At 32.6% G+C, this 13,152-nt stretch overlaps 1 protein-coding gene across 1 annotated transcript in view; it reads right to left on the bottom strand.

Annotated features, from left to right (window-relative positions):
• Positions 1–11,636: 11,636 nt before the first annotated feature.
• LOC111442027 (myb-related protein P-like) overlaps positions 11,637–13,152 on the bottom strand; it is a 1,993-nt gene continuing 477 nt past the window's right edge. Inside the window, exons 2-3 of the mRNA XM_023079274.1 lie at positions 12,933–13,062; positions 11,637–12,342 (exon numbers count right to left, since the gene is read on the bottom strand). Coding sequence (XP_022935042.1) covers positions 11,652–12,342; positions 12,933–13,062 — 821 coding nt within the window. The 3' untranslated portion in view covers positions 11,637–11,651. The remainder of the gene's footprint in view (positions 12,343–12,932; positions 13,063–13,152) is intronic.

The following is a 13,152-nucleotide window of genomic DNA, read 5'->3' as shown; positions in this document are numbered from 1 at the left end:
TTTTTTTTTTTTTTTTTTGTATTTTTGCCATAGGTTTTCATGTGTTGTCTTTTTTGGAGCACCAATTAAATTTTTTGTCGTCCACAAAGATTGATGGTGTTCTTTTTTTTTAAGAAAAAAACATTCTAAAGTACAATGATTGGAAGTAATAAAACGAATGGTGTTCTTTTTTTTAAGAAAAAAACATTCTAAAGTACAATGATTAGAAGTAATAAAACGAACGATAGACCCTACACACATACACATTTGTTACATTGTCATAAACTAAAAATAAATTAGACCCTACACATTTGTTACATTGTCATAAACTAAAAATAAATTAGACCCTACACATACACATTTGTTACATTGTCATAAACTAAAAATAAATATTTTAAAATTTGAGAACCAACGCAAAATTTAAACAATTTTTTAAAAGATAAATAAGTAGATAAGTATAATACTCAAGTTGTAAACTCGTTTCAATAAAATATCATAAAACTATATGTTTTGTAAAATAATAAATACATAACATTTATCAACTATTTGAGACTTAGCAAATGAAATATGTAAAAATAAAAAATAAAAATTTAATATATGGTTGTCCCAATCACAACGCAAATTGAGCACGTTGTGCGGTTGCGTTCCCAATTTCATAAAGTGGGGTACCCACGTGCTTCCACAAAAATGATTTCACAAAATCATTAAAAAAAAATTACATTTTTATTTTATTGTTTTTCCTTCGATAATATATTTTTAGAATAAAGATTCCAACCATTGTTCTACGTGAATTAATTTTTTTTTTGTTCAATTTTATATTAGTTTATTAATATAACTGACAATTGTTTAAATATGCTATAAAATAATTCTTTTTATTCTTGCATTATGTGGAAAATATAAAACTAATCTAATATTAATATATTTGTGAGAATAAAAAACCTTAGGATTTGGTGGGGGAGGGTAACACTAAAAATGTACCCAACAAAATATAGAGATAAAAAAAAATCGGTGTAAAATATTTAATAATTAAATATTAAAATAGTTATGTAAATACATTTATTAATATATATATTAATTTTGATACGATCCAAATATATTATATATCACTTAGTAGGATTTAAATAAAATATTATAATTAATATGTTATAAATTCAAATATATTATTTGACAAATATTCCTAAGTCTTTGCGAAAATTTCGTGAAAAAATAAAATGTATAGAGTTTATCTAATTTGAACTTTGATTTTTGTAGATGTCAACTACATATTCTTCGTAACTATATTTACCATCTTAATTTTTTTTGTATAATAGATGATATTAAATTATAAATAAAATAATTACATTTATATTTAATTGCAAAGATTTCCACATAAATTTAATTACTTACCATTTTTTTTATGCGACCTAAGTTGTTTGGATTTATATGTTGTAAAATTAGTTTATTCAAAATGTACATGTGATTGGATCTCTTAAACTTGTTTTAATTTAAAAAATAAACCCGTTTTCTTACGTAACCACTTGACTTAATTTAAAAGTAGGATCTCCAAAAAAAAATTAAATTAAAAATATATTTATAATTTCAAACGTCATTATTATTTGGACGATAGTGTTGAATTAATTTTGAATGGAGTATATGCACGTGTTTCTAAACCAGCTATACGACAGTTAAAAATAGTATATTTATTTAATTATTATTTTATAATGCAATGTCTCGTGCTTTTCATTTTGAGCTCTTGTCTTAATTTTCGTCACGTTACTATGTTTCCACACACATGATGATGGGTGGGCCCCACATTTTCCCCCACTAGGACTCAAAAGTCTTTCAATGGGTCAAAAATATTTTAAAACATTTTATAAAAGTATTTTTAGAAATATAATTTATAATTTAACTGGTTAAATAAAATCTCGTGGAATAATTATATTTAAATTGATTTCTTAATACTCGATTATAATTTACCATATTTAATATTTTATTAAAACTCAAATATCTAGATATTTATTTTTTTACCGTATATTTCTATTTATTATTTTTTTCTTATTCTTATAATTTATTAGATTATAAATATTAAGAGTAGCCTAAGCAAACATTTTCAATTCCTTTTTTATAAATTTTATAGTTTATATTGATATTTATTTATATAAATTGATTTTCTTTTTAATTATTATTATTAAAGTTCAATTAAATGTTTATTTTTTAAATTTAATTTGTGTCTATTTCATTGTAATTTCTAATAAATTTATACATAAAACATATTATTATGACTGAAATTCTCGTATTAAATTTAAAAAATATAGAATAATGTATTAAAATTGTTATAATAGGTTGATTGACATTTGTAATTTAATATATTATTATTGTTTGGCCGGAGTAAAAAATTAATTTTCTTTGAATCAACACACGTGCTTCACGACAAATAAACTAACATATTTTAGATTTTAGTATACAGTGTCTTGCACTTTGTATTTTTGTTGATTTTTTTAATATTTCTTTTGAATTTTTAATTTCAGTATTTTTACGGCTTAAATTTCACTTTGTCCTACCAACTTTTAAATGTATTTACTTTTTATATTTAATTTTTTTTCACTTTCGAGTGCTTATTTCAATATCTTGTTTTTTTACTCTCTAGGTTTAGAATCTTAATAAAGTAACAACAATAAAGTTGGTCACGTCAGTGATACAAAAATAGAATAAATAAATAAAAAAAAACTTATTTTGGACAATTGTCAAAAAAATAATAATATAGGTTAGAAGTGATCATTCTGAATTATAATCTAAAATGTTCTTTTCGTTAAAATTTATCATATTTGTGTTGCATGTATTTCGATTTAAGTCTAAATTGAAGCTTCAAAAGACTCCATACTCGAATCTCGGACTCGAGACTGGACATCACAACTTAGAAGTTTAGCTCGCATTCGGCTGAATGCGTTGACCCTACACCCCTCTAGCGCACACATAGGCACAACCTGCGCCTAGCCAACACCTCGAACCTAGTAACCTATGACCCACCATCACCCAACCTATATTCAACCCAGTCAAGCCACAACCCGAAATTTTTTTTGTTAACCATTTAACAGATAATCTAGGTAAAAGATCTCTAAAAAAAAGTTTTTAAATTCAATTATTAGATTTAAAAAAGATAATTTAGTTTGTTTTCCTTAAAAAGGAAAAATATAAAAATTCTATTCAAACAAGACAACCCAATTTTTACCCTTACGAAAGAAATTGACAGAAAAGTTGAGGAATTAAATGTAACAACATTACCAAAAATAAGACATTTGCATCAGAAACAGAAATGATTAATTCTGGTTTTTGTCTGAACATCTATAATTTTTATTTGTTTGTCCTTTTCTTTTTAATTTCAATATTGTTTTTTTATGGTTTAAAGTTACCATTTTTTTTCCTTTTTTTTTAAAAAAAAAATTCAATATTCAATATTAAAAGAAAATCGTTATTATATTCAATATTAAAAAATGTATTTAATATTGTTTTCTTTTCTAAAATGATAATAATACTAATAATTATTTCGTCCAACAAAACTGGAAAAGTGGAAACCTTAGAATCATCGAATCTAGCTTTTATTTTCTTAGGTTGAATGCGCAAATTAAATATATTTTTGCAAAAAGATTATTGAAAGAAAAATAAAGTTTTATTATTATTATTTATAGACAATTCACTGTTTTTATTGTATATTGTGGGTAAATTTTGGTGTATAGTAATCATGCTGGTCTCACATGGTGGGGACACAAACAAAAAGGATGGAAAAGGGCATTTACCCATAGACCATCCATATATCATACACATCTTAACCGAGGAACCTTGAAACCATTGAAATTTGACTTCTTCTATTTAAAAATTTTATTTATAAATAACACTTTTATTTCAGGGATGGGAGTATTTAAATCCTCATCTATTTGTAAGGATTTGTAGCTTAATACATTAAATGTAAAATTAAAATTAATTAAATTTAAATTATATAAGATGGAAAAGAATTTATTCCATATATAAATTTGTTTGGAATTTATCGATTAGATCTGTCAATTTAATATATTATTATTGTTGTTTTCTAGTGTTTAAATCTATACACGTGTTTCTGAACGAGCTACACGATAAATAAAATAATATATTTTAGATTTTACTATATGCAATGTCTTGTGCTTTTCCTTTTCTTGATTTATTTTATTTCGATAATTTTAACGGCTTAAATTTTACTTTGGCCTACAAATTCTTAAATTTTTTTTTTTTTTTTTTACTTTTGTCGTATACGTTTATTTTCGGTTTGTAACCTTTCAAATATTTATTTTGGATTAATCTCTTGATCGAGGTTCAACTTATCAATGAGATTAAACAAAATTGTTCACTTTAAATCGAGTAAATTTACTAAATAGTCCGAAAATTAAAATATATATTATAAAAAAGGTACTTTCTATTTGTGCTTTTTGCAAAAGAAAAAAAGAAAAATAAATAATTTAGACCGAACAAGTAAAAGGAAAAATGAGGACAAGATCACATGCTCCTGGGCCTATGATTGCATGACTGAATCTCATATAAAACAAAAATATGTGAATAATTGGACGGCCAATAAGAAATCATAATACTATCAATACCGCTCGTGTAACACATGCCAACGGAAAATTACAGGTTTGTCCTTATGTTTTTTTTTTTTTTTTTAATAACAAAGTCATTTATGTAATTTTGTTTGATATGTTTTAATGATGAAATTAAGCAAAGAGGACTTTGTTTACGTTGTTTCAACAAATTAGTAGAGTAATAAAAATAAATAGTTAGGGTCATACTACACTTTATTTCTAGATTTGAAATCATTTTTTACGACCTCGGATCTACAGAAAAAAAGTTTACACTTCATAAGTTGAGTATAATTTAAGACATATTCTCGATCTACCGAAAATCAATATTTTTAGCGGCACCCGACTCAACGCTTACCCTTTTTTTGTGTGTTTTTTATTTTTTCATTTAAACTCTAATTTTTGCATTGTTTTCGCTTATATTCATAGATTTTTCTCAATGAACATATTTGAAAAGTTTGGTAAATTTTGGAACTTCCTAAGAGTTTGAACTCAAGCAAGTAGCATTTTGAAACCTTGGATTTAACTATGTTCATAGTATACATGATAATATGATATAAAAAAACATGTTGTATGTCACATTGTATTTGAATTTGATACAGTCTTGTATGTCACATTGTATTTTCTTGAGTGACATTTGGTGAGAGTGTTTGTAGTATAAGAGTGAGGTACTCACTTGTAACACTCAGATTATTAGTGATTGTTTGCTACATGTGGATGTAGGGGAACTTCTTCTCTCCGAACCACGTAAATATCTTGGTGTCTCATTGTGTAATTTCGTTCATTGTGGTTGTGAGTACATTTGTTCCCCTTCCACTACAACAATTGGTATCATAGTTTTGTAGTTGTAGCTGTTACGGATAGTTGACCGTTCATTATAAGACAAATATCTATATTTGCCTTACATTACGGGTTACCATATTTGCCCTTTTATTAAAAGCAAATATATTGTATTCATTTATTATTCTTTCCTTTTATTGCTATTTCCATATTATTTGTAATTTACCATATTTCTGTATTCTGTAAATGATTATAGATAAGAGAACTCTCACCCCCATTTAGGTGTGATGGATTCAGCAAACATTCACATGGTATCAGAGCCCGTTTCGTTTAACAACCCTGATGCTTTCTTCTCTATGGCTTCCGAATCTTCTTATCATCTTCTTCCTTTCAATACTCTAATCCATATGATCACCATCAAACTTTCTTCCTCCAATTATCTTCTTTGGAAAAGCCAACTTCTCCCTCTCCTTGAGAGTCAAGACATGCTGGGCTATGTCGATGGAACTATGATTCCACCACCTCGCTTTGAACCAGAAACCTCCTCAACACTCAACCCCAAATATTTGGCATGGAGAGCAGCCGATCAACGACTTCTCTGTCTCCTGCTCTCCTCTCTCACTGAGGAAGCCATGGCTATTGTCGTTGGTCTCTCTATTGCACGTGATGTTTGGCTTGCGTTGGAAACTACGTTCAGCCATCAGTCGAAAGCTCGTGAACTGAGACTCAAGGATGACTTGCACTTGATGAAACGTGACACCAAACTTGTTGCTGAGTATGCCCGTGCCTTCAAAAAAAAATTGTGACCAACTTCATGCCATTGGCAGACCCGTCGAGAACATTGATAAAGTGCACTGGTTCCTTCGTGGACTCGACCGAATTTTCAGCTTTTTTTACTGTTCAGATGGCTCTCACCCCTATCCCCTGTTTTGCAGATTTAGTCTCTAAAGCTGAAAGTTTTGAGTTGTTCCAGCGCTCCCTTGAGTCCTCTGATTCCACTTCTACAGCATTCACAGCCACTAATCGTGGTCGCACCCATGGAAGCCACTCTGCTTCCTTTACCAACCAGCGAGGTTGTTCTTATTCTCACAAAAACAACTCTTCTAGTCGAGGACGAACTCACTCAAGTCAGGGTCGTCGACCACCTCACTGCCAAATATGCCGCAAAGAGGGCCATTATGCTGACCGCTGCAACCAACGGTATGTTCGACCTGATTCTTCTCATGCTCACCTTGCTGAAGCCTTTAACACGTCATGTTCTATTGCTGGACCCGATATTGCTGATTGGTTTCTGGACACTGGAGCTTCGGCCCATATGACTGCCAACCCGTCTATTCTGGATCAGTCTAAAAATTACACGGGTAAGGACTCTGTGATCGTAGGAAACGGTGCATCTCTACCCATTACCCACACCGGTACTCTTTCTCCTGTTCCAAATATTCACTTATTAGATGTCTTGGTTGTCCCTCACCTCACTAAAAATCTTTCCATAAGTAAATTAACGTTTGACTTTCCTCTCTCCGTTACATTTACTAATAATCTTATTACTATCCAGAATCGTCAAACAGGAAGGGTGGTGGCAACCGGTGAAAGAGATGGAGGGCTATATGTGCTGGAGCGCGGCAACTCTGCTTTTATTTCAACCCTTAGAAATAAATCTTTACGTGCTTCATATGATTTATGGCATGCTCGTCTAGGTCATGTGAATCATTCTATTATTTCTTTTTTAAATAGAAAAGGTCATCTTTCTCTTACGTCTTTATTGCCTTCTCCATCATTACGTAATACTTGTCAGCTTGCGAAAAGTCATCGACTGCCTTATTCCCGCAATGAACGTAGGTCGTCTCATGTGTTAGATCTTATTCATTGTGATCTTTGGGGTCCTTCTCTCGTCAAATCAAATTCGGGTTTTATTTATTATGTTATTTTTATTGATGATTATTCTCGATTCACTTGGTTTTACCCTTTAAAATTTAAATCAGATTTTTTGATATTTTTCTTCAATTTCAAAAATTTGTGGAAAATCAATATTCTTCTCGTATCAAGGTATTTCAAAACGATGGTGGTACCGAATTTACTAGTACTTGTTTTAAAACTCATTTACGTTATTCTGGTATCCACCATCAACTCTCTTGCCCATATACACCTGCTCAAAATGGTCGTACTGAGAGAAAACACGTCATGTGACTGAGACTGGCTTGGCCCTTCTCTTTCACTCTCATCTTTCTCCTCGTTTTTGGGTTGACGCCTTCAGCACTGCAGCTTATATTATCAACCGGTTGCCTACTCCACTTCGTGGAGGTAAGTCACCCTTTGAACTCCTTTATGGCTACACTCCACATTATGATAATTTTCATCCCTTTGGTTGTCGTGTTTATCCTTATTTGCGTGATTATATGCCTAACAAACTTTCTCCCCGCAGCATTCCTTGTATTTTTTTGGGTTATAGTCCCGCTCATAAAGGGTTCCGTTGTCTTGATCCCGCCACCACTAAGCTATATATCACCTACCATGCTCAATTTGATGAAACTCACTTTCCTACTATCCCTAGCTCCCAGGCCCAACCTCTTTTCTCTATTCCTATTTCAAATTTCTTAGAACCACATCTTCATCATATTGATTCATCCCCCCCTACCACTTCATCACCGCACATTCCTCGATCCAGTTCATCCCCGTGTGATATTTGTTCTGACCTTGTAGATGAGTCTGTGCAGGTTGATACTTCTCTTGCAGGTTCCACTTTGCCACCCTCGACTTCTAATTCGACCTCTATTGAACCTCCTGTTGATTTCTCTTCTTTGGGCACTCATCCTATGATCACACGAGCCAAAGCTGGTATATTCAAGACTCGTCATCCAGCAAATCTTGGTATTTTGGGCTCATCTGGACTTCTTTCTGCTCTTCTTGCATCCACTGAGCCAAAAGGATTCAAATCTGCGGCTAAGAATCCTGCTTGGGTGGCTGCCATGGATGAAGAAATTCGAGCGTTACAACAAAATGATACTTGGACTTTGGTTTTTCGCCCTGCCAACACCAACATCGTGGGCTCTAAATGGGTGTTTCGTATTAAATATTTGCCTGATGGATCCGTCGAGCGTTTCAAGGCTCGTCTTGTTGCCAAAGGTTATACTCAGGTTCCTGGTCTTGACTACACTGACACTTTCAGTCCGGTTGTCAAAGCTACCACTGTCCGTGTTGTTCTTTCTATTACAGTCACAAATAAATGGTCTCTTCAACAACTTGATGTCAAGAATGCTTTTCTCAATGGAACTCTTATTGAACGTGTTCATATGGAACAACCTCCTGGGTATATTGATCCTCGATTTCCCACTCACGTTTGTCTATTAAAGAAATCCTTCTATGGCTTAAAGCAAGCTCCTCGTGCTTGGTTTCAGCGTTTTAGCTCATTTCTTCTCACACTTGGGTTTTCTTGCAGTCGCGCTGACACGTCCCTTTTTGTCTTTCATCAGCAATCTAACCTTATCTATTTGCTTCTTTATGTTGATGACATTATTGTTATCGGCAACAACTCAACTCTTATTGACAGCTTTACTCGCAAGCTTCATTCTGAGTTTGCTACCAAAGATTTGGGTTCTCTCAGTTATTTTATTGGTCTTGAAGCTTCACCCACTCCTAATGATCTCTTTATTAGTCAGTTAAAATATGCTCGAGATATTCTTACTCGTGCTCAGTTGCTCGATAGCAAACCAGTTCACACTCCCATGGTTGTTTCTCAACACCTGACTGCTGATGGTCCTCCTTTCTCTGATCCTACTCTCTACAGATCTCTTGTTGGCGCCCTTCAGTACTTGACTATTACGTGTCCAGATATTGCCTATGCTGTCAATTCTGTCAGTCAATTCTTGCATGCCCCTACTGCAGATCACTTTCTTGCTGTCAAACGTATTCTTCGCTATGTCAAAGGAACACTCCACTTTGGTCTTACCTTTCGTCCATCCACTGTTCCTAGTACGCTAGTCGCTTATTCGGATGCTGACTGGGCTGGTTGTCCCGATACTCGTCGTTCTACATCCGACTATTCTCTTTATCTTGGTAACAATCTCGTTTCTTGGAGTGCCAAAAAACAACCTACTGTCTCACGCTCCAGCTGTGAATCTGAGTATCGTGCTCTTGCCACAACTGCTGCTGAACTTCTTTGGGTTACGCATCTTTTGCATGACCTCAAGGTCCCTATTTCACAGCAGCCCTTACTCTTATGTGACAACAAAAGTGCTATTTTTTTTAGCTCTAATCCCGTTTCTCACAAGCGGGCCAAACATGTTGAACTAGATTATCATTTCCTTCGAGAACTTGTTATCGCTGGCAAACTTCGCACACAATATGTACCCTCTCATCTCCAAGTTGCTGACATCTTCACAAAGAGTATTTCTCAACCTCTCTTTGAATTTTTCAGATCCAAGCTTCACGTTCGTTCAAATCCGACGCTTAGCTTGCGGGGGGGTATTAAGGATAGTTGACCGTTCATTATAAGGAAAATATCTATATTTGCCTTACATTACGGGTTACCATATTTGCCCTTTTATTAAAAGCAAATATATTGTATTCATTTATTATTCTTTTCTTTTATTGCTATTTCCATATTATTTGTAATTTATCATATTTCTGTATTCTGTAAATGATTATAAATAAGAGAACTCTCACCCCCATTTAGGTGTGGTGGATTCAGCAACATTCACAGTCGCATTTGGCGCACAATACATCATAGGTCCTAGGTGATATACATGCAATGTAAAAAGGTTGTCGGTCAACCAATTTGGGAGAAAAATCTCAATGGGACTTATTTATTTATGAATTGAGCATAAATATATCACAAGTCCTAAGTGGTCAAGTGAGTTACGTGTTATGAATATGCATTATTATATGTTACGTTGCACCATATCATTCAAACATTAATTTCTCATATATTATCGGACCTTATGCATATATGTTACTTTATTTTGTATATAGGTTAGTGGGTCCAAGTTCATGTTCATGTATATAGGTTGTATGGATGGTTAATATTTACTTACGGGCTTATGTTCATATATGTTGTATGTGCTTACATTTTTTAATTCCATAGTGGTCGATATATACTAATACACAATCTATGTATCAAATATTTCAAATCGTAAAACTTCTTATTAATATATTGTTTCTCATCATAAAATTCTATGTTATTTTTATAAAAGATAAAATAAAGAAAAATAGTTGTAATCTTGCAAAGCTTAGATGCATCTTTCTCTTTCTTCGGTGGAGTAGAGGAGACGGTTAAGATAATAAAATTGAATATTGGAGCCCGAGCGGCCGGCTAGCGAGTGGTTAGTGGCCAATAACTCCCTAATTGATGGCATTCCCCTCCATGGCTAGTACTCAAGGAACCACATCGTGAAGCATGTTCAGTTGCAAGAACCTGAGCAAAAAAGTTTATTCCGACTCGATTAGGACTCTTGATTTGGTTTAGCTAGGTTCCGTCACCAACTTTGATCTCACTATCAACGAACAATTATTTTTTAAAATTATTATTTGAAAATAGTTTTAAATATAATTAAAAATATTTTTTTTTATTATAAATTACCACAAATAAATTACCTTCCATTGACCAAAAATAAATAAATTTATAATTAAAAAACTAATCTTTGAATGATAAAAGAAATTTTACAATAAAATCCACCATTCCACGTGCATAACACATATCAACAATTTTTTACTACACAATCAAGAGTGGTGGCAAAAGTAGAAGCAATATTCATCTGCGTCTTCATTAAGGTCTAACTTTTATTATCAAATAAATTTCGATTTGACTGTCGAAATTTTGACAGTGCTTTGAAAAGAAAAAGAAAACAAAAGTAAAATAGTAAAAAAAAAAATAGAATTTTTATTAACTATTTTAATATGGAAGTGATGTGTCACATTAATTAAAGTTTTGAAGACGGTATAAAGCATTGTTTTTCTTTCACGGTAGACCTCACATTTGGAATTGAAAAAGAATTGAATTTTTATTTTAGATTGATTGATACCTAAACTTTTTACGTGTTAGAATTATTTAAATGGTAATCTCTTGTATTTTGAGAATAATAACTCTACTAATTTTTTTTTTTATTAATAAATATTTTTCCAAGAACCGTGGAAATTCAGTATAGCTTTTAAGTAATAATTTATTCCATACAAATTTTTCTACAGAGAAGGCTAAAACGGGAAAGACAAAGAAAAGTCTCAATATCTGACAGATTCTCTCAATTACTGTAATTACAAACACTCTAAACAAAACCACACCGCCGTTTTTTTTTTTTTTTTTTTTTTTTTTTTTAATTAAGACAAAAGCCAAGAAATCACGGCGTCGGGTTCGGCAGCGTCTCCGGCGTCGAACTCGACGGCGTCCCATTCATGGCCGCCGGCGAAGCTTTCCCAGTTCCATGGACTGTCGAGACTGAACGAAGAACTAACCGAACTACACTCACCGACAAGCTCCATCTCCGCCGTACCGGCGTCAACGACAGCAACAGTGGCGGTATTGCTTTCACACGTGCCAGCTGTATCGTCGTTCCATTCCACGTCCACGTTAGTTAACAATTCACTCAAGTCCAACGACATGTCGTCCTCCTCAAAAACATCATCATTAAAATCCAACGACACAGAACCACCACCAACGTCATGTCGTCCTTCTGCCGGGTCGTCAACAGTTTCCTCGTTTGGACTTTCCCTCTCCTCCGTAATGTCATCCACACCCCCACAAACGGAACTTTCTCTCTCCAAATCCGGCATCGGAAGAATCTCCCTCGCTACCTCTACCTCCACCTCCGCCTCCACCTCCGCCTTGCTCCGCCTCCCACGCCCACCCTTCCGCCGTTGCAGGAGGCTGAGCTTAGCTTCATCCACAATTACCGGCACATCATCATTGCGTCCACGAAACGTTTTAATTTGACGACTTAAATGTGAATTCCAATAATTTTTAATCTCGTTGTCTGTTCTTCCAGGCAAATGGCTCGCAATCAAAGACCATCTACAGATCAGAAAAAATAATTAAAAAAACGACCAGATTTGGGTTTTTTTTTATTATTTTTTATTTTTTATCCATTTTCTACATTAAAATAAAGTGATGACTCCTCGTTTCTTTCATGTAATTTCAACCACATATAAAAAATAATAATAAACTTCCGTGGTTTGACCAAATATAATGTAACATGTCTAGTCATTAAAGTTTAAAGCATTTAAATAAAATTATGAAAAAATTATTTTCTAGTGTCAATTATTTATGAAAAATGAATTATTGCGATTTACTGAGCCACGGGAGTAAAAGGACAATTTTCAGTAAAATATTATTTATTATATAAAAAAATAGACGACAAAAGAAAGAAAATTCGTGATTGAACTGTACAAGACAGGGAACTGAAGAGGAGCGTTACAAAAAGGGAAAGTGAAACACGTGATACATAACCAATGGTGTATTTTATTTATTTATTTTATTATTATTATTATTACTAAATCCCTAATGATAAAAATTGAAACTTTTTTTCTTTTCCAAAATAAAAATAGAAAAAAAAGGAAACATTTTTAGTTATAATAATAATAATAATAATAATGGTTTTTTACCTGTTTCCAAGGGAAGCATGTAGCTTAATAATGACATCTTCTTCTTGAGATGTGATGTTCCCTCGCTTCAAATCCGACCGTAAATAATTGATCCATCTTAGTCGACAACTCTTTCCACATCGGAGAAGCCCTGCACAACACAGCACGACACGACATGAAACCTAAGTGTTGTTTTTTTTTTTTTTTTTTTTTTTTTTTTTTTTTTTTTTTTTTTTTTTTT

This window comes from Cucurbita moschata, unplaced genomic scaffold (genome assembly GCF_002738365.1).
Source record: "Cucurbita moschata cultivar Rifu unplaced genomic scaffold, Cmos_1.0 Cmo_Scf00004, whole genome shotgun sequence".
Classification (NCBI taxonomy): domain Eukaryota; kingdom Viridiplantae; phylum Streptophyta; class Magnoliopsida; order Cucurbitales; family Cucurbitaceae; genus Cucurbita; species Cucurbita moschata.
The sequence above is the reverse complement of the archived record's forward strand: the minus strand, read 5'-3'. Positions and strand labels throughout refer to the sequence as shown.